This window comes from Egretta garzetta, unplaced genomic scaffold (genome assembly GCF_000687185.1).
Source record: "Egretta garzetta isolate BGI_Z169 unplaced genomic scaffold, ASM68718v1 scaffold75, whole genome shotgun sequence".
Classification (NCBI taxonomy): Eukaryota; Metazoa; Chordata; class Aves; order Pelecaniformes; family Ardeidae; genus Egretta; species Egretta garzetta.
In genome coordinates, this window is record NW_009259589.1 from 313,076 (window position 1) to 336,416 (window position 23,341).

The 23,341-nt window shown below is 39.1% G+C and overlaps 1 protein-coding gene across 6 annotated transcripts in view; it reads right to left on the minus strand.

Annotated features, from left to right (window-relative positions):
• Positions 1 to 23,341, minus strand: part of ST3GAL3 (ST3 beta-galactoside alpha-2,3-sialyltransferase 3) — a 201,089-nt gene that overhangs the window by 133,329 nt on the left and 44,419 nt on the right. For 5 of the 6 annotated variants that reach the window (XM_035893542.1, XM_035893541.1, XM_035893540.1 and 2 more), the window contains 3 exons: positions 17,508 to 17,555; positions 15,360 to 15,494; positions 3,356 to 3,398 (listed from right to left, as the gene is read on the minus strand). In XM_035893542.1, coding sequence (XP_035749435.1) covers positions 3,356 to 3,398; positions 15,360 to 15,494; positions 17,508 to 17,555 — 226 coding nt within the window. The remainder of the gene's footprint in view (positions 1 to 3,355; positions 3,399 to 15,359; positions 15,495 to 17,507; positions 17,556 to 23,341) is intronic. The other variant, XM_035893543.1, reaches the window with a different exon arrangement.

Sequence of the window (23,341 nt, forward strand, 5' to 3'; positions counted from 1 at the left end):
AGTCTTAGGTCTTATTTTAGCTACGAAAACAACTAATTCACGAACTATGCTGCTTACAGATGTTCTTGGCTTTACATTCATACTGTATTTTGTTAACAATCTCTACCTGGATATCAACCTGCTCTTTAAAAGCTAAAAGACTTTCCAAAGAAGGGCTAGCCTAAGCACAGGCAGCAGAAAGGACGTATCTTCTCCTTTCCACCAAGCTCAGAGCAATAAGACGTCTGGTCAGAACCAGCCATATCCATGAAGCATCTGTACAGTATCTTTAAAACTGGCCATCCCCTTCCAGGTGAGATTCCTGGCCATACCAGCCTCCTAACGCTATAGCAAGGCATGCATCTGACACATACAGTTCCCACAGTAAACACTTCTCAAGTACTTCTGATAGATTTTCTTTCCGAAGTGAACAAATCTGGTTTCATTACCATTTCCATGAACTCAAAGGGAACCAGTGAACAGAATCATTACATTGCCATAACCACAACAGAATGTATTATACCTGAATAACATGCCCTGGACATCTACAGGGTAGAGGACACTGAAGTAGTAATACATGAAAAAATTAAAGATGCAAAGGCAAATGGACACATTACTATTTATTCACGTCAAACACTTTCCTCTGTATAATGTCATTTATAATATGAGTCAGAGCACTTAATTTTTCATGCAGAACTTCCTTTGTAGAAAATGTTAGTCCTCCAGGTCATTAGTTTAAAATGACAACAACACAGCCAGGAAGATATTTTGAAAAAATGAAAGATTAAGGGAAAAAAAGAGAGAAAACTAATCGTCGCACCAAACTCTCACATGCTGTCAATTAAGTGAACCCTATAAAGTTGTGATCTGTGGCAAAATTCCACCAGAGTGATTATATCACAAGAAGAGACATAATTAAATTATAATTAATAAAGTAATCAGTGCAGAACATATTATCCCTTTCAACTCTAAGCAAATTATTTTTCACCAGAAAATACTTCTATGATGGTACCATCTTGACTGAGTTGCAGAAAGTGTTGAATTTCATTGTGTACTTAGAAAACTAATTTGGTACTCTGACCACACATGGTGAACTTGTGGAACAGCAGCAAATTCCTCTAGGCTGTCACCCATTTTTCTTTCAAAATTTATTTAGTTTGTTTTATGTTATTTTCAGCTTTTTTTCTGGCTCTCTTGCTACTGTGGAAAATAAAAAATCATGGAATAATTCAGACTGGAAGGGAACGCTGCAGATCATCAAGTCCATTCTCAAAGCAGGGCCAGCTTTACTTCCATAGAAGAAACAAACAAACAAACCAAAACAACAACAAAAAAAAACCAAAACCAAAAACAAACAAAGAAGTTATTTCACCTTTGCATAGTATTTGCTTTCTTTGCTCCTTAGCCTCACAGTATTTATTTTAATCATGCTGGTTTTACTACAAGCCTTTCCAGAAACTAACTTTGTGGCTTTGGAAAGCAAATATGCACATTTAAGGTGCTATATAAATACCTTTTTTTTAAGTAGTCAACAAAATCTTTCTTTAATCTTAAATAATGGAGAGTTTTTATCACAGGAAGGTTTTAATAAAAAATTTTTGGGTTTTGAAGCCCTCCAGCAGGTAAAAACTTCTTTTGACTTCATACTAAAATATAAGAAGGAGTAGGCCACGTCTCAGAAAGGTGTTATCAAAGCAGATCATCAGCAAAGAAGAGAAAAAAAAAAAAAAAAAAAAAAAAAAAAAAAAAAAAAAAAAAAGGATGTAACAGAGGCTTGAGGGGAAGGAATACTCAATGGGACCTGCTAAAAGCAACAAAGGACAGAACACAGAAGGAGGAATAGGAAGAGCAAGACGCAGTGGTTTGGACATAGTACAGGCTGGTATCCAAAGCTGCTATGCCAAAAGTGGATGGTCAATGGGCCTGTTCAATAAATTGGACATTATAAAATATGCAAAGTAGTCTGGGAAAAACCAAAAATCAGACTACTTAAAAATTTAAAAAACATTTTTCTCTTACCAACACCAAGACATTCATTCAAACGTTACTTACCCACTTCATAATTTTGGACTAATCTCTTTGCTTTGACTTCTACATGTATAAATTGAAGATAATGTATCATCTCATCCCACAGTGTTGTACGAGTACATACGCGATTGTCTCTAAATCACAAAGATGTCCCAATACAGAAAATTCAATAAAGAAAATTGGTAACTGTGCAACGAGCACAGGTTCCAGACAGCATGCAAGAAAAAACACATAGAACTCTACATTAAATGAGACCAGAAAGAAACCTTCACCAGCTATTCATGCAGTAAATGCCATCCTTCCTGCACACTGGATGAGATACAGAGCCTTTGGGGGTAGGGGACAAAAATCAGTATTCCTTCTTTCTCATACGTCTTCTTGCACTGCACCTTTTTGCCAGATAAGTTACTATAGTTGAGTTTATGGACCCAGCTTCTTCTGTAAAAGAAGCTCCTGCCTAGAGACTTTCTCATTTCCTGCAAACAGCGGTTCCCAACACACTTACGAGACTTTTATTTCATTATCAAAGCTCCCAAGCTGCTCAGTAAGACTAAACTCAAAACTTCAATGTTACACCCTATACGTAAAATGAAACTTCCTAAACATTAAGGACGGTTTTTATATTAACATGATACACTGTACAGGGGATGCATCCTCAAGTCATTCAAAGCCGCTGGATTGCTTCTGTGCCTTTTCGAGTAGTTGAGGCACAAGGTTTTCAGTAATGTTTTTGCTCCCAGTACCAAAATTTCTAGGAGGCTGTGGACCTTAGAAACAGAGTTGCTAGTGACCCCTAGTGTTAAGAAGTTCAGTCTCAATTTGATTGATTTACGGCAAAAAGCATGACAAGTATCATCCTTCAACACTTTGCTGTTCTTCTGACAGCAAACGCTCACTGCCTTGTGTTGAGGTTCTTTCCACTCCAGTTTACAAACAAAAATAGTAGAATCCATTTTGAAAGAATCAAGTGGAAAGGAAATACAAACTTCTAGGCATCCCAGTAAATTGCAGATTGACATTCCTCCTACTTTCAAATGTTTAATCTATTTTTCCTCATTTGGAAGATTAACAGTAGGGTATCTAGAGCAGACTCACAGTCATGGCTTCAGGTGGACATTGATAGCTCCTCGATCAGCCGTTAGGGAATTAATGACAGTGAACCACAATCCAAGCTGGCCAGCAAAGCCCAGTTTAAGGAAAGAAGTCATAATTGCCAGGTTGCTGCAGGACTTGGGTGTCCCAGTTAGAAGCCTATAGTCCAGTGAGCCAACTGCCTAGGTGATGCAAGTTGCTTACAACAGAAATCTGTAACTACAGAAACAAAGAAGAGTCCTACTGTTCTACTTACAATTTTGAGTCCAGGTTCAGGAGAAAGCCCAGTTTGTCATATTCTGGAAAACAAAAGCAAGGGACACAATATCATAAAAACTGCAAGTGTCTCCTCTACAAAAGGCACCAAAACAAAAAAATTATGGAAGAGCAATAATTATTTCTAACTGAAAATAGTTGTATCATAATTTTCAGTTGCTAGCAGCTGTTATCACAGATTATTGTTACTTCAAGGTATTCCCAAATTAACATTTCTGCATGTCCAGGAAAACACTAAAGCAAGAGAACATGTGAGTAATCATTAATTTAGAAATCACTAGAATTAACCAAGATATCTGTAGTCATAAAACCAAAACACTACTGAAACAATGCACAGCAGTGATATACAAAGCTTTCCTGCTTGCAGTAGAAATCATTTCGCCAGGAATTTGTATGATGAACACTTCTCCTAGGTCCTGATGTGTTAGAGCTTTGAAATTTTTCATGATTCCTTTTCTATTCCAACCCACAACTTCATAATCAAGCAGCCCTTCTTCAAGAAAAAGTCACTCACAGTGGCAAAAATGTTTCAAATTCAGGTGATGCCATTTGATAGGAAACTGCAAAGTCACAGTTTATGCCACAAACAGGGAACAGCTACAGAAACCAAGTTATCACTCAGAATATCTGTAACTCCCATATAAAGTAAGCTTTGCATTCAGCATCTTTGAATACATTGTGATCTGGTAAACCAAATACTTGATACAAAAAATAAAACTATTAGAATTCACAAGATACAGAAGAACTAAAAGGTGTAGTGTCCTCCTTGTGTTGGGTTAAGCTCAAGGGCCTCCTCACATTGAGGACCACTGGGTGTCTCTGCCATAAAAAAGGCAATACAAACAGAAAAGTAAAAGATAATCCCCCCAGAATTTAATGATCAGGACATATTAAAAGAAACAAGAAGAAAAAAAAAAATCTCATAGCCTTTTAGAAAGAGCTCAGTCGAAATGGAGGAGAAGTCTGCTTTCCTGATGAAACACCACCAGAATTTCTGCTGCAGTAGTTTACCTAACAAGATGACGAGCTTTTCTTGCTATCACTTACCGGCAGAACAGGAAAGCCTAAACATGTACCTACCTAAGACAAAATGATTGCACCAGATAGGTCAGCGTAAACTGTGCCACTGATTTCAATCCCATTAAGATTTAATTCCCGAGCCAAGGGAAGAATTATGTTTGACGTAACTTAGGTAACAGAAGTTGCAGAACATGCGTGCACTCAGTATTGGCACAAACTATGCGTTCTCTGCCAGCACCCGCGTGCCACCCACCGTCCCCATTGTACTTGATGTTAGAAATGCACCTGTGCATCTCTCCGCCACCTTCCACATACTGAGAGTTGTCTCTCCCCCATGTGCTGCTCTCCTCATAAACATTCGCCCAGTTTATTCCTCCTACAGGAAATTATTTCCTGCCCAACCTTCCCTCCTCCGCATGTAGGATTGTGCATAGGAAGGTATTCATTCCAGGAAAAAAAAAATGCCTTCAATTTTTATTAACCCTTCCTCCTTCCAAAAATAACATCCATACTGAGCAAACAGCAACAGGGTTTTGTTTTTTGGGTTATTTTGGGGGGTTTTTTGTTGGTTGTTTGGGGTTTTTTTAACATCTACAGCCACTGACCAACCTGTCATCAGTCTTATCCCATTCAAGCTAACATTCCCTTCTTCCCAACAGGAAATACAAGAAGAGGAAATGCACTAAGAGATACATCACCTCATAACTACAACAACATCCTGGGCTTTCTACCAACTCAGCACTTTATGAGCTTTGCAACCAGTGCACCAGAAACCACACACATAGTAAACGCTAAGTGCCGCAGATGACATACCTCCACTGCAATGTTAAAATGTCGCAAGATTTACCTACTATTTGTCACATGCGTTTCACCTTCCCTAGGATTAACGCGGTTACTTTTGATGTTCACTGACGATCACTAACAGAGGTATGATGTAATCTTGCACAATTATATGTATGCCAGCTATCTCGCAACAGGCACTTTCAAAAAAATGTATGAAGTATAACAAAACAAAATATCATTTCTGGTTTCAAGCTAGAAGCACAGGTGTCTTCTCAATTTTCAGCAGGGTGTAAATCATCCTTTTAGGCCGTAATATCAAACCAGAAGCATCTATGCGCCTCCCTCTCGCTGGCTGGTGAAACGTGCAAACTACTGCAGGCAGAGGAATGCTGCCCTCACTGCGGGGCCACTGGGTGACACTCACTGGGACGCCTGAAGTCACAGCATTGCTGTTGGCTTGCAAATTATTCTCTCTCCCATGCTGCTCCCCCAAGACAGACAGTAGGAGCCTCTAAATTACACATTCAAAGTTAGCTTCCTTTTTAGCAAAAATCAGAGTCTTGTTACAGGCTTCCAATGTCATTTAGCTGTATCGCTATGAATACAGGGGCCAAAAGTCATCGTGACACACAACAGTGCAGCCCACACGGGGGCTGCAAGTGGTCTGCATTCACAAAAGACAGATAAAACCTCAAATAACCTGAAGAAAGCCAAAGGCACATAGCCCAGCTGCAGGAAAAGGCAATCATAGTCTGGAGTCATGTATTTATTTTAAAACAAAATAAAGCACACACCCACTATATCAAAGACAAGTACAACTGAATCTAAAATACAGTATGGTCAGGGTGTGATGATTACAGGAGATGGACTGAGCTGATCACACAGCTCACTGCTAGAGAAAGGGGCAATCCCACTCCTACCCTTTCCTCCCTTAAAAATATTGGCTGCAAGAGCCTGCCTTGGCACTTGTGTAACCTCTCTGCACCCTAACCTACAGGTTGCTTGCACCTCCCATCACCTTAATCTAAAGCCTTACTCACCAACTTAGCTGATACACAAAAACATTTTCATTTTGCACAGCAGGATAAAGAAGTGCTAGAATATTAAGAGAAAATGGAACAAAACAGCTAGATAGAAGAAGATAGAAATACTCCAGCAATTCCACTAAAAATTAGCTTGGACCAGCTGTGGTTTGATGTTGGCAGAGGCCAACACGATGACCCCCCATTAGGGGATGTCCACACTGAAGCCCAATGCAGAGCTACCAATGGGTGCGGCACTGGAGAACCTTTCAGAGCTAACCAGGTTGGTAGGTCTGATCCAGCTCAGGCCATGGCCCACCAATCTCCAGACAAGACATTTATATGGCTGTGTGGAATAGGATTTATTTTTTTTTTAAATCCAAAAATGAGTTAAGGTAATAAAGAACTTATTTTTGCATCCATTATAAGAATATCATGAAAGATTCTGAACAAGGCTTTACATTCTCAGCCTGTAAGAGACCAAAAGGCCCAGGAGGGATTAAAGCAACAGTATTAAAGGAGATCGAGGCAATTTAAGGACCACGTTCACTGGTGCCAGGAAGCTGCAGATCTCAGCTGACAATGTGGTACAGTAGTGGACAGAAGCACAGAATAGAATGAACATGGGAAATGAAGCTTCATCATGCCCCATAAGAACAAGAGGTTGTCTTATGTCAGAAATAAAATGCATTTCTACATTTCTAGGAAGATTGGAATTGAATAAGTATCTAATAACTGACAACAATTTCATAATAAAGCATGTAATTAAGATTATATGAACAGAAGTACAGCCAAGCATAGCAATTTCTATAAATGATGCAAACCCTGTGCCAAATTCAATGCTGGCATTAGCATGGAAATTTCTCTCAAGTATCCAACAGCAATCCAGCTACAAGGCGGCATGTGAGAAATGCATTGTCTAATGCCTGTGAACTCCATACAGACCACCCAAAAAGCCATAAAGCACAGTGTACAATATCTATCAAGTTTTCAAATTGCATTTTGCATCTGTAGCCAATATAGCTATATTCAAGCAAAATGGGCAAAAATTTCCCCTTATGCTACTAATCTGAAATCAACGATCCAGGAATTAACTTGGCTCACTGATTTTATCTTTCCAAACTACCCGTAACTGATTTCACCAATGATTTGAGTACTGTTCCTTTAGCAGCTAGCTACTTAGAAGCACAGGACAAATAACTTTATCCACAGAAATAGAAAATTAATTTAAAACTTTTAAAAAAAGATAGGCTCTATGAGGCTGTAGTTCTCTCTGTGTTTAACTGGTAATTGCAAGTACAGGAGGGAAGGCAGAAGGTTCAATTTTAGCTATTTTATTCAAAATGTCTGTGTTTACCAAAGAAATCGGTATGACACTCAAGAGACAGAAGCCCTATCAAGAACAGCTCAGACCACCCTGATACACTTCATCCTGTCCAGTGCAGTTTGGTCTCTGCGGAACTGAGGCTCCAACTGAGCTCAGCCTCGGTCACTGTCCACATGCAAGTTCTACATCTGCGGCAAAGGCCAGGTAAAACGGCTTACCCTGCAATGAAAAAGGTCAAACATCTCGCATTCACCTTGGACTAAGAAAACACATATGGACGGTTATAAAAGTTCAGCTGATGTAAAGCAATTCTGCTAGAACTCAAGAGACAAGAAAGAATTAATGAAAAAAAAGTCATATGCAAAGGATCAACTGAAAAGGAAAAAAGAAAGGTTTTCTTCCAGGGTTAAAAAAATACTGCTCGGGATTACTGAGTAACAGTGAAAGTACTGAACAAACAAGAACTTTGTGTTGCATCCTTTTCTTAGGCTTTTTCACTTTAAGCTCTTCAGTGATAGAACTTACTGATGCAAACATAATTTTCTGAGGCTATTTAAATAACAGGGGGGAAAAAAAATAAATTGCAAAGCCAAGTTCAGAAAAGGTAGAGGTGAGACCACCTGGGCTCCTCAGCACTGTCCTGCATAGACTGCATGCATGTCTATCTTCCAGTTTCCTCCTCATCCCCATTTACTCTTTTCCATCACAGTTTTAACAACCTTTTTCTCCAAATTATCCAGGTGACATCAGGGAGAACCCTGAGCATACTGGTAAGACAAAGCCCAGTCGTTCGTGCTTTTCCCTGCTCTGTAAAATACACAGAAGCAGCAGAACTGACATCTGTAAAGGTAACTGCTTAGCCTGTGCAGCTCAGTACTAGAAGCATGCCTCACCAATCTACGTCTGTGTAGAACTGTCTGCCCATTTGCCACTTCCACCATGCGTGTAAGAAAACAATTCTTCAATGTGGCCTCATTCAGCTTCCTTTTTTTTCTGGAGAGCAAATGAATTTCCTTAACAATATTACTCCTTCAGCAAAACTTGGAATTTCACATCTATTAAAAACGTTCATAGACTGTGCAAACTGATCTAAAGACACCAGTCCTGCTGCACCAAGCTCAATATTCATTTTCCAGATACTGCACCTGATGAAAACAGCCATGTTTGATAGAAATGGATACACCAAGCACTATCAGCACAACTGAAATACAAACCTGTGAGTTCAAAGCAGGGAAGGGAGAAATCCACCTCCAGTCACAAACCCCTGCATGCCCTGGTGACACCTAAAATCATGAGGATACTACTTACTGTTTCAGATTTAGCAGCAAAAGGAAGTAATTTCCAGCTCTACACCTTCAAGGTGTTTTTCTCCTCCTGTAATTCCTGATTGGGGCCCCCAAAGACATCTGGCCCAGCTTTACAGCCTGAAGAAAGCAATACACCAGAGGGGTCTCCTTCATTAGACACTGCAATTACATTATTCATCCCCCAGGCACAGAAGAACAAATAAGCAATGACTTGCTGATAGTGCTGTATGGATCATCCATCAGGAAGGTCTTTTCCCTGCTTGTTTCACCTCCAAAATAGGTATAGTAAAAAATAAAATAAAATACATAAATAAAAAGAGGTCCTTTGAGCATACTGCATTTTAAAAGGCTCTGGTTACCTTAACATGGACTATATAACTCCTTACTATATTTTACTATTACTATTTTTTTTCCTAATTAAACTATAGCAACCGCCAACAGTAGAAAAGCAGCTCACTGCTTTAAGCTGAATTTATGAAAGACTCCAATACGAAGATGAAAAATTTCCTCCTATGAACTGCAAATGCCCTTTTTCTTTTCCCAGGGAGTCATCTGTTTAAAGCCAGACTGCAACCTTTGCTAAATAAACAGTTGTTTCATTTACTACCACATATCCACTTGGCTAATGGAGTTAATGCTGCCCTACTGAATCTTCCGACATATTCTTTATTTTAGAAATTGTATCGTATTTCCTAATAAAAGTCAAGAACAATATTAACAAAACAGTGATCTATATTGGCTTTTAGTGACTTACAAGATGTACTGACTTGATGCAGAGAGATGCCACATGATAGAGAAAAATCCCATTAAAATACTTTTATTTTGAGGTATTCTTTGAGCCACTTCTTGGCATTTGCACCTCAACTCATTCACAGCTGTATTTTCAATTGGAGGAATAGAGCGTTAATAAGAAGACAGATGATGATACTGAACATGCTGGCAAAGTCACATAAGGACTATGCAACCAATACATGACAGTCACTGGCAAAGATTCAAGCAGCTCCCACAGTCTACAGCTCAAAGAAATAAAGAATGAAGTAGAACTTCATTAATCAAAAAGGGAAAGCATTTTTTCAGAATAAAGCCACTAAAACCAGCAGAAAAAAAATAATATAATCTTTCCCATTTATTTTCCACTTTACAGGAATGCAGAAAAATGCAACATAGTAGGTTCACTTCTCCTTTCCCATTACTACCACATAGCGTTAAGACAGTCAGAAATGCATTTGGGGGAAAAAATCAACACAAAACAACAAAAAGCCCAACACACTAGAACCACATCAGCTCCAAACATTTAATTTATTTATATATTATATATTATTTATTTATTTTAATTTAATTGTTTTCCTCAAACCAAGAACATCTACCAGAGCCTCACAAATTCTATTAATTAACATAATGTCTAAATTAATTACCACTAAACTAGAAATCTGGGAAAGATCAGAGTTTGTAATTGTAGCCACTTGTATTACCAGATTCATGACCTCTAGTGGTCCCTTCCAACCCAAAACATTCTATGATTCTATGATTCTATGATCTATTAAAAACGTTCATAGACTGTGCAAACTGATCTAAAGACACCAGTCCTGCTGCACCAAGCTCAATATTCATTTTCCAGATACTGCACCTGATGAAAACAGCCATGTTTGATAGAAATGGATACACCAAGCACTATCAGCACAACTGAAATACAAACCTGTGAGTTCAAAGCAGGGAAGGGAGAAATCCACCTCCAGTCACAAACCCCTGCATGCCCTGGTGACACCTAAAATCATGAGGATACTACTTACTGTTTCAGATTTAGCAGCAAAAGGAAGTAATTTCCAGCTCTACACCTTCAAGGTGTTTTTCTCCTCCTGTAATTCCTGATTGGGGCCCCCAAAGACATCTGGCCCAGCTTTACAGCCTGAAGAAAGCAATACACCAGAGGGGTCTCCTTCATTAGACACTGCAATTACATTATTCATCCCCCAGGCACAGAAGAACAAATAAGCAATGACTTGCTGATAGTGCTGTATGGATCATCCATCAGGAAGGTCTTTTCCCTGCTTGTTTCACCTCCAAAATAGGTATAGTAAAAAATAAAATAAAATACATAAATAAAAAGAGGTCCTTTGAGCATACTGCATTTTAAAAGGCTCTGGTTACCTTAACATGGACTATATAACTCCTTACTATATTTTACTATTACTATTTTTTTTCCTAATTAAACTATAGCAACCGCCAACAGTAGAAAAGCAGCTCACTGCTTTAAGCTGAATTTATGAAAGACTCCAATACGAAGATGAAAAATTTCCTCCTGTGAACTGCAAATGCCCCTTTTCTTTTCCCAGGGAGTCATCTGTTTAAAGCCAGACTGCAACCTTTGCTAAATAAACAGTTGTTTCATTTACTACCACATATCCACTTGGCTAATGGAGTTAATGCTGCCCTACTGAATCTTCCGACATATTCTTTATTTTAGAAATTGTATCGTATTTCCTAATAAAAGTCAAGAACAATATTAACAAAACAGTGATCTATATTGGCTTTTAGTGACTTACAAGATGTACTGACTTGATGCAGAGAGATGCCACATGATAGAGAAAAATCCCATTAAAATACTTTTATTTTGAGGTATTCTTTGAGCCACTTCTTGGCATTTGCACCTCAACTCATTCACAGCTGTATTTTCAATTGGAGGAATAGAGCGTTAATAAGAAGACAGATGATGATACTGAACATGCTGGCAAAGTCACATAAGGACTATGCAACCAATACATGACAGTCACTGGCAAAGATTCAAGCAGCTCCCACAGTCTACAGCTCAAAGAAATAAAGAATGAAGTAGAACTTCATTAATCAAAAAGGGAAAGCATTTTTTCAGAATAAAGCCACTAAAACCAGCAGAAAAAAAATAATATAATCTTTCCCATTTATTTTCCACTTTACAGGAATGCAGAAAAATGCAACATAGTAGGTTCACTTCTCCTTTCCCATTACTACCACATAGCGTTAAGACAGTCAGAAATGCATTTGGGGGAAAAAATCAACACAAAACAACAAAAAGCCCAACACACTAGAACCACATCAGCTCCAAACATTTAATTTATTTATATATTATATATTATTTATTTATTTTAATTTAATTGTTTTCCTCAAACCAAGAACATCTACCAGAGCCTCACAAATTCTATTAATTAACATAATGTCTAAATTAATTACCACTAAACTAGAAATCTGGGAAAGATCAGAGTTTGTAATTGTAGCCACTTGTATTACCAGATTCTCATCAAGAAAACCAAAGAACAACAAGTGATCTTCTGCAAGTCACCAACGTTTTTGTCACATGCTAGGAATCTGTCACTATTCTACCAGTTTGATACCTGATGATTTCATCTGTATTCCTATTCAAGGCCTCCATCCATACCACTCTCCACCCAAACCAGGAAAATAGTCACCAAATTCACCCTGGAGATTTATTTAGGGGAACAGACACAGGGTTCTTCTTGTCCTTCACAAAACAGTTATGTGAGCACCTTCAGCAGCTGAAGAAACAGAGAAAGTTTCCTTCATAGTTCTCACAGCTTCTCCCACGATGGTTAAGGATTTTAGCATAAGGAATTACTAACAGCAAACTCCTAAATAAGCACAGATTTAAACTCTCAGATGATTACTCCACTATCATTGTGAATTCAGCATCTAGGAGTATGGTCCTACTTGTGGGCTTTCACAAGCACATGATCTGCAGCAGATACGCTACTCGAAACCAAATTTTAAAAGCTCCATTTTCTTTGCATAAGTCAGCCAAACTTTTGATAAAGGTTAAGAATTAAATTGAAAAGAAAAAAAGCAACAACAACAAAGTTAAAATATTCAAACAACTTCAGCAAGACCCAGATAACACTTGGTTGCTTGAGATGTTACAATTACTGCATTTTAAGCCTGCAGTGAGAATGACTGTGGCCAGTACCGTAATTGAACATTTCTAACAACAGTGTAAGCCTACAGCCATGGGGTATTTAGAACCTCAATATTTCCAGCAAGCACAACAGCAGATGGGAAAGTTGCACATGCAATGCACTCCTATCCTAATGAGGCTTAGAGAAGAAAAATTTAACTTGCTTGCTCTCAGACACAGGAGGTAGAAAAAGTCTTGAACAAAAATAGCAGGGGTATAAATCTGACTTTCAAGGTCAAATGTTTGATTTGCTAGCAACGAAGTAAAACAAGGCAACTAGAGAGGGAAGAAGGAAAAAAAAAAAAATGACTACTAGCTGTCTATGGCAAGCAAATGAAATCTAGGTCTCCGCAAACACCCTGTGTCCTGCTTAATGTTTCCCAAGTTCAGAGCATGACACTCTCCTTTCTGAAATGGTTTTAGCTGAAACACTGGCCTAGACATCACATCAAACATTCATCTTTACTGCTCAAACTTTATCTTTCAAGGATGCATTTGGGGGAAAAAATCAACACAAAACAACAAAAAGCCCAACACACTAGAACCACATCAGCTCCAAACATTTATTTATATATTATATATTATTTATTTTAATTTAATTGTTTTCCTCAAACCAAGAACATCTACCAGAGCCTCACAAATTCTATTAATTAACATAATGTCTAAATTAATTACCACTAAACTAGAAATCTGGGAAAGATCAGAGTTTGTAATTGTAGCCACTTGTATTACCAGATTCTCATCAAGAAAACCAAAGAACAACAAGTGATCTTCTGCAAGTCACCAACGTTTTTGTCACATGCTAGGAATCTGTCACTATTCTACCAGTTTGATACCTGATGATTTCATCTGTATTCCTATTCAAGGCCTCCATCCATACCACTCTCCACCCAAACCAGGAAAATAGTCACCAAATTCACCCTGGAGATTTATTTAGGGGAACAGACACAGGGTTCTTCTTGTCCTTCACAAAACAGTTATGTGAGCACCTTCAGCAGCTGAAGAAACAGAGAAAGTTTCCTTCATAGTTCTCACAGCTTCTCCCACGATGGTTAAGGATTTTAGCATAAGGAATTACTAACAGCAAACTCCTAAATAAGCACAGATTTAAACTCTCAGATGATTACTCCACTATCATTGTGAATTCAGCATCTAGGAGTATGGTCCTACTTGTGGGCTTTCACAAGCACATGATCTGCAGCAGATACGCTACTCGAAACCAAATTTTAAAAGCTCCATTTTCTTTGCATAAGTCAGCCAAACTTTTGATAAAGGTTAAGAATTAAATTGAAAAGAAAAAAAGCAACAACAACAAAGTTAAAATATTCAAACAACTTCAGCAAGACCCAGATAACACTTGGTTGCTTGAGATGTTACAATTACTGCATTTTAAGCCTGCAGTGAGAATGACTGATATACAACCAGTGGCCAGTACCGTAACTGAACATTTCTAACAACAGTGTAAGCCTACAACCATGGGGTATTTAGAACCTCAATATTTCCAGCACGCATTTTAAGCCTGCAGTGAGAATGACTGTGGCCAGTACCGTAATTGAACATTTCTAACAACAGTGTAAGCCTACAGCCATGGGGTATTTAGAACCTCAATATTTCCAGCAAGCACAACAGCAGATGGGAAAGTTGCACATGCAATGCACTCCTATCCTAATGAGGCTTAGAGAAGAAAAATTTAACTTGCTTGCTCTCAGACACAGGAGGTAGAAAAAGTCTTGAACAAAAATAGCAGGGGTATAAATCTGACTTTCAAGGTCAAATGTTTGATTTGCTAGCAACGAAGTAAAACAAGGCAACTAGAGAGGGAAGAAGGAAAAAAAAAAAAATGACTACTAGCTGTCTATGGCAAGCAAATGAAATCTAGGTCTCCGCAAACACCCTGTGTCCTGCTTAATGTTTCCCAAGTTCAGAGCATGACACTCTCCTTTCTGAAATGGTTTTAGCTGAAACACTGGCCTAGACATCACATCAAACATTCATCTTTACTGCTCAAACTTTATCTTTCAAGGGAAGGCACAGTCATGAAGAGACAAAAACATCTGGGCTTGTGAAGGCTAGACCACAGCAAGAACCTCAGACAGTACAGTCTCACTGCAAGCATATTTGACTCTCATGTCCTCTAGGCTAACGATCTTCTACGAAGCAGTACTTAGGCTCCACAGCCAGATGATCTTCTGAACACTCAGTTCAGAAAGTTTACCCAGACTAACCTATGAGATGCATAAGGACAGATTTCCAGCTTCCCTGAAAACTGAGATTTGCGTGTGGGACAAAGAGTTAAGGGGAAAACCAAGATAAGGACAAACAGTCAATTCAAATAACATACAGAAGCTGCAACAAGTCATTGCCCTTCACATGGCACGATTAACAAAGGAGCAATTCTAAGAAGCTGTTTAACATGCAAATATAAGTCAATGAGTACTAGTTTCAAGCAGCATGAAATCTTAATATGGAGATTATTATTCAGAGCTGTTTAATTCTGACTAATAAGGAAAAAGGTATTTTGTATTTTTATGTTTCAAAGTATGTAACTTTAGTCCCTTCTTACCCCAACCTGAAACATCACCTACTAGGAATGGCTGGGCCTGGAGCTGCCATTGTTTCTTTGGGTTCTTTCTGGGCTCTGTCTTTTCCTGGGTCTGCAGCAAGGTGAGATGGGATGGACAGCGGAAGCACAATAGCCACAGTTTTTCTCTCTCTCCTTCCTGTTCAACAAGGAAAGCTATCCCTCAGTTGGAGAGACATCACACATCTTGACATCTTATTACACATTATCAGTTCAGAGCAAGATAAAGTTTGCAGCACAGTGAATGCAAAGTACTAAATATGAAAGCAATAAACTTACAGCTCTCTTGGACATTTCTGAGCCTCCCTTCTCAAATATATGAGCTTTCTTCACATTGCTTCAATAAAGAAATTCAATCTTGTCACAATGGAAGGCTTTACAAAAGATCAAATTTTACTGTCTTACTCCTAACCAATCCAAGCTTGAGCTGCGATATATAAGCAGACCAAAGACCAGTGCTTTTAAAACAGACCCAGTCCGCCCGTTGGCTTACATTAGCTTGGCTCCCACCCTCCATATTAACAGAACTCCAAGAGACACAGAGCAGTTGAACTATTTTTCATAACTAGGTTTACTGCCCTATTGGTAGTATCATAACACAACATTTACGATTAACTCCATAGATACCCTGCACTGGAACCTATCCACAGGGTTAACTGTTTTCACATCAGTTAGAAATCAAAATAGTATTAGGAAAAAAAAAATCCATAGTACTTAATATTTAAAAGTTTTACTCCAGGACAAATTCTGGTCTTAGCTGTACCAACATCAATCCAGCATAACTCCAGTGTAGGTATGCTGGTGCAGAAGTCCTCAGCTGTAATCAAAATATTTCCCTGAATTTTACTCACAGGTCTTGTATCTCAAACCTATGCAACTTCCTCCCTACTTTTGCAGACTAAAGAAACCATCACCTAATACAGGAGGCAGGCAATAATACGCTTCAGTTATGACTGATATTAATTAGTAGAAGGGAGTTAATAGAGGGTCTCTTCCCCCCAGAAACACAACATATTCACTCTGCACTCAGCACTCTAGAGATACTCCCACATCAGACCATGCACCCGCAACAGATCCATTTCCAGATATTCAAGTTTTAGAGAAGATGCAGGGAGAGCAGAAAGCATTTGGGGTGTTGTAAACAAAGCAAGTTACTACCACTAGCTCAGGGGTTAGTAAATCAGAAATCCGTGTTCAGGCTTTGCTGTTAGTGTCAGGCAGCAGGCTCTCTTTCAAACTGGGCAGGCAGAAGACAGGTGCTATGTTGGAAGGCAGCATGTTCCCCCTACCAACCTAAGAGGAAGGGCTAGTAAGCAAGATAAAATACAAAACCTTCACTTGGATTACTTTTTCTTTTCTGTAAGACAGTAGATACCCTCATCTTTTAAGTGTTATGGGGTTCTAAGTTATAAGAGTAATTCTTAGCCTTTCCCTTGCACTTCATGTACCAGTACACATACACTGTAAAAGGAATTTCATCAAGTATTGCGCTCACTATGGTGTGCCTTGGCTACAGCTCGCATATTACACATAGCCAAATGGATGGTTACTGATTTCATGAAGAGCCCCCAACACAAAAGAATTTTTGATTTCTGGTCCAGTTTAATTGAAGGTCATGCTCAGGTTCCAAAGAAAATTAGATCGTGCAGGATTCGCCCTGGGGTTCAATAACACTGGTCAATCTCCACCCAAAACAAAAAAGTTCCAGACCTATTTGTTTAGCTACGAGTCTTTCGCCTTCTCCTTCCTGGAAGCATTCCTGATGTCTTTCCCCAAATAACTCAACTGTTTGTTTAGCTGAGAAACTCTCCTAGTACCATGGAACAGTTTTTCTTCAGCTGGTGGGTGACATCATCTTAATGCCTTTCACATGAGAAAAGAAGCACAAACCACATCACTAACACATGTAACGTGTCCAGGTCATCTGCCTTGCTGGGTAATGGAAGGGGTCCCACATTTTAATCCTCATGTCGCAGTAAGACCCCTAATATTTCCACTACGCTTAGGAAAGGACCTATTTACCCACTTTGGCTAGGTGGTTGATTCCCACAAAAGTCTGACTCGGTGACCTGCCTCCCAACATGGCTACCATGTCCTATTAAGTAGAAGCCTTGTCATGAGGTGGGAGATAGAGAAGAAGGCAATGTTGTACCTGAGCCTATTGTATGTCCAACGGAGTCAAAGGAAAGAACCACTGAATCTGTAACACAAGAGTACAAGTTCATTTTCCCCTTTTTCTTAGCACCATTTCTTGCTGTAATATTTTCTTGTTATTTTGCTTAAAGAACTCCTTATGCTCCCTTCCGCTAGGAAGCGGAACCTTCTTCACCAGCCAGACAAAACAACAGGCATCTAGCAAAGGCAGAACGCAGGAGTAGGCAACAAATCACAATGTCATTACCCAATGAAGTAGCTACAGTTTATTGAAAATAATTTCATTTTATGGCTAACAAGCTTGGTCACCTTACCAAAACTGAATCACAATATGCTTTTGACTCCTACACTGGAGAAATTTTTCTTATCAAATATATTATCAATATTTTGTCCCCACTTTGGGGACTCACCTGTTATGATCAGCTCTTGCCTGACACTGTTTGCTAAGCCAAATATTTTGTGCTCCTTGCAGTTCTCACCGCGTTTTCCACATCTTCACTCACAACTGGTGACCCCCCAGCTGAATGCATTTCAATTTATCAATACCCTTCACCTTTGCACAGTATGCAGCACAGGTGCCAACTATCAAGAAAATGCAACGTCTCTACTTAATACCCTTGTATTTTGTCATCTGGGGACCACAATAATGTTTATCCATGATCGGAACGACAACTCTTGCTCACCAGTTAATGCCCCATACTTTTAAGTTGCTGTTTCAGATGATGAGGCACACTTTGCTTCAATTATGGTTTACAATTCCTAGTTTTCATACATGCAGCTTGACACTTGGCCACATAGAAGCCCTTACTGCCTGCTTGCACTTATCTCACCCCATGAACTGGACCCCTTTATTAGTCATTTGTTTTCCTCATACACCACTCCCCCAGCCTAGAACCTGTTTGCAAAATTTATCAGTAATAATTTGATATTCTGTTCCAAGTGGAGCTGCAATATGGTACCATACTCAATGATGGGTTTTTTTATCCCAGCTTTATTCTTACTTAACCAACACTTATTTGGGGAGCAAGTCTCCTGGTTTGCCATCCATTTTGATGCCAATCCCAACTGAAGGAGAAAGTCTACTGAATTCTACTCCACCACCAGTAGAGCAGAATTGGGCCCAGAACTTAAAAACAACTTGTCAATGGGTAAAACGCAGCAAAGAACAAACCACCATGATAGGATCAATAACTTTATGGAATGAGAAGCTTTAAACTAACACAGCAATAGCAGAACTGCCTTTCATCTTCAGCTAGATTAACAGACTGAATCCCTTTAAGTTTCTCTTTGTAACTTAGGCCTCAGATGTGATCGACTGATCACACATCCTTTGCAGCACCGCAGCAGCTGCCTCGGTGCAAGGCAAAAAGCCCAAGCCCAATCCGATTTAGCATGCTGAAAAGAGGTTAAGCTCTCGCTGCATCACCTGACATTTGGGCAGGCTACAACTGCAGACATTGACAGTTACCACGTTTCAGCTGACAGTAACTTGACAAAGGACCAAGCCCTTGGCTTTTCCATACTCTACATCATTCTCATGCTTATTTTCCAATTCTTACAAATTCAGTAAGAAAGTGCTAATTTTCAAAATAAACATAATAAAGCTGTTCATTTAACTGGATTTAAAACAATTTTTAAAAGCAGGTCTGTGCTGTCCCAGATTCAACACTATGGTAGTAACAGGGGGGGAAAAAAAAAAAAAAAAAAAAAAATTACTAGTCTCAAAACTTATTCCAATAAAAATAAAAATCCATCTGGACTTAACAACTGTATTTCCTCTTTTGGGAATAAAATTCAGACGTCTCTGTATTATTCTAAATAGCAAGGGGTTTAATTCACTTTAACCACGTTAATTCATCTGCCATCAATTAATCCTGAAGTATCTCTGTGGGGTTCCACTTTTAAAAATCTGTTGAGATTTTTATCAACATAAAGTATTGCTTTGTAGTTAATGCCAAATTCAAATGTTGTTCATTTTCCTGCAATATATTCTGTATTCAAACACTGCACATGAAATATTAGGACTTGTCTAAGAATGGCTGAAAAGCACTGCAAGCACCAAATTGATACCATTATCGCAGCCCACAAAACCAGCATAACGTTTCATTCCCTGAACTGAGAACATTATCTCCTCATATAAACAAAAAAAAAAATTACAAGCAGAGTAAGCATGTGAGCTCCCTTTTCCAATCCAGTCCTCCATGTGACTGTTAGTTTCACAGTTTCAACATCAAATTCACTGTGAATAACCCATATTACAGTCAATTCCCCCTTTGCCCCTGCAAGTCATTTCACAAATCATGGATCTTTATTAAAACACTGTGTTTATTTCTGGCATTAATACATCAAAAGGGAAGAAGCTATAAACTTGAAAAAGGCTGAGAAGATAATCATGTGTCACCTTTCTTCCACCCAGACAGCTATTCGCATTCAGCCAAATTCAGAGCTGCAGGTTGTTTCTGTCAGAAGTTGATGGAGATAAGCATTTCTTTGAGGCAAGCCAGATTTATTTGCAAATACACAGAGTCCTGCTTCCATGAACATAAGAAGAAAAGTTTCTTTGCTTCTAACTTCAAATCTCTTCCAGTCATCGCTCAGTTCAAAATCCTCCCAGCTTTCTGGACTTTTTTTTTAGAGAAACAAACTGGCTGCTCAGCCCATGCCCGGTGCCTCCCCCTGAGCCCGCTCTATCTTTCAAAGGCAATCTTCAAAGGCTCTATCTTCCCAAACTTAATAGGACACAATGTAAAACATACGCACTTACATGCGCCCTTGCTTTAGGTGCCAAGAAGTGTTTATGTGTGAAGGAGCAGTCCCTAACCTTTCAGCTACCTACTTCCATAAAGCAGCTTAAATGTTTTCTCTCCTGCCTTAACTGAAGAGCAGCCTTTATGCCCAAATCATGAAATCTGACACACAATAACTTGCCAATATGCACAGCTTCAGGCTGCGCGCACCACAATGCCAGCCTTTTACATCTGTTTTCCTGTTAGCTACAATCATTTTTTTCAGTGGCTACAGCAGTTAAAAGAAAAAAACCCCAAGATACAGCAAAATCCAAATGCAGTTCTGGATTTGATCCAATCCATCAGAAGAAGCAAAGGCAGCAGAAACACTCACTTATTTAGAAGGCACTCAGTGCCAGGAATAACAACGGCTGAGACCTCACCAGCCAGACTACAAGGTTGCTTTGGGTCACTTTGTGTCAACTTTGCGTCAAAGCTACATTGGGACCTATGCTCTGGGTGACTTTCCCCTCCCACCCACCATCCAGCTAGAAGATCAAAAGTTGGACCAACACAAGAATCTGGTCCATCATCCCCCAAAAGCCAGTGCTGTGCAGGGCTATCTGAATGTGCTCCATCACAGCCCTTTTGGAGTGTGGAGGAGTGCTGTACGAGACCCCTCTTCTAGGAGACCACACTGGTATGGACCAAACTCAAGGATCCCATTTGGTTCAGGAACGAGTAGCTCCAAGACGGACTGTGCAAAGAGACTCAATGCTGCTCTGGGAACAAATTTGTACTCTGTTCCAATGATGCTCTACACTGGACATAGAGCTGAACTTGCCTTTGAAAGAACACAACTGGATTTGCACAGTTCTGTCCTGAAGTAAAAAAAATCCTGCAAATCTGAGGTGGCTACATCTGTTGCTGCACTTACACCACAGTCCTGATAAGCCACCCAGGTATGAGGATTGGCTGTATTTCAAGGTAAGGGATGCACTTCCAGAGTAACTGACAATCTCTTCACACGCAGACACCCCTTTCCACTCCCGCGTCCCTGTCTTAGGTCTCCTGCAAATCCTTCCTCCTGGTTGCTTTGTTAACCCTGAGCTTTCTCAGGGCCTGGACATCTCTGCAACACACTCCCCTGTCCCCAACACAGGCAAACTAAGTTACTCATTTTGCTGCATTGATTGTGCACCATAGGTCTCGGCATTTCTGGACACCAAATAACTATTTAACTACTATTCCTTACAGATTGCTGTATCTTTTCCACTACTCTAGTCTCTGAACAGAAAAATAAATGAAGATTTGGGTCTTCATAAAGGAGCGATGATCCTGACCAACAAACTGCAGATTTGTAGGAGACAGAGAGAAACAAGGCCTTAAAATGTTGGAAAACATCTTAAGTTTCATACTCCAAGAAAGAGATATGGACACCATAGGATAAACAGTGAATATCATGCATGGGTACTGCACTTGAGAGATGTGTGGAAACAGCTCTTAAAGTCCAATTGTGTCAAGTTCCTGAAATCATGTAGGAGCAAATACATGGACCAATTTCCAATGCAAATACTGTCCTTGCTCTGATTTAATCATTGATGAAAATGCAATATACAAACTGAAAACAAGCAGTGGTAACGCATAATGAGAACAGCAAATACAATCCACACTTAATCAAGAACTGTATATAACCTGTATGTTTACCTAAATGCTGTTTCAGAATTTCAGTTAAGACTTTTACAGTATGTCCCTCTGAGAAGCCACTAACTTTTTTTGCTTTTTTACAGGTTCTCCCTGCAAGGATTTGTAGGTATTTGTCTCATCCTATTGGAAACCAAAGAAGCTGAACCAGTAACTTCTCTTATCCTTTTTCTGCTTTTCTTTTTAAAAAAAAAAAAACAAAAACAACAAAAAACCCCCACAAAACCAGACTTTTGCAATAAACCAACTTCCCCAGAAAAAAAAAAAAATCAGTAAAAAAAATGATTGCATGCTGCTTTGGAAGCGGTCCTGAGAAACCACAAACCATCAGTCCCACAGGAGTTATAAGAGTTTAATAATAAAGGCTTAACACAGCCTCGATAGCACATACCAGTACAGTAATACGCTCCACAGACCAAGCCAAACAGGGACTACAATAATACATCGCAACATAAGGCTGTAATTTGGCACATCCTCATACAGAGACTCAAGCTCTGAGGTCTGCATTGCTCTCTTGTATGCATAATCACTGTTAAGTTTCTCACTCCATATTCCTGCTCTCCAGATACTCCAATGGACTCCTACAGAACTGCAACCTATATTTAATAACATTTAATGTAATTTTTACCTCCGGAGCTTGACCAGATACCAGATATCCTGGAGAGCTCCATCACCTGGACTGGAGATGGCAATTACAGTAACAACACTAAAGAATAAAATTTTGATTCAGAGTCAGAATGAAAGGAAAGATTTTAGGTGCTGCTTTTTTACTGCAGAATTAGAAGACCATGTGTAAAGAAAAGGGTCTGTCATTCAGCTGTCTCCCTTTTTCAGCTGAGTACTGAAAAGGATAGGATCAAACAGAAATAGCTATCAAAATTTATTTTCTATTTGAGATCAATATTGTATAACATGACATATACTAGAGAAGGAACACAATGCACAAACCTCTTCATAACTTAGCGATGAGGAGGCCAGCAATAATAAAAACTATGGTTATGTTTCATCTAGTCAGAAAATGAAGCTCACAAAGGCAGTGCCACTCCTAGAAAACATGCTGCTGTCAGGATTGATTTGGTAAGAAGATCTGTCCAAGAACATCCCCTGCCCTAAAGAAAAAGTATTTGGAAAAAACCCCACTCTTATCATGACTATGCAATATTCTGTATAATTCTTATATCCTAGGAATGGAAGGGAACTAAATAATTTCAGTTCTATTTCACAGAGATCTCACTTAGATACCTAAAAAGCATGACCATCCTTCCTCAGATTTGGTAAAACACAAGAACAACTGCCTGCACTTATAAATTGCTTGACAGGGCATCCTTCACTTCCTAATGTTTTGTTCTACTTGCTGAAGACAGATTTAGGGAAGAGCTAAGTAACTTATTCAGTCTAATGA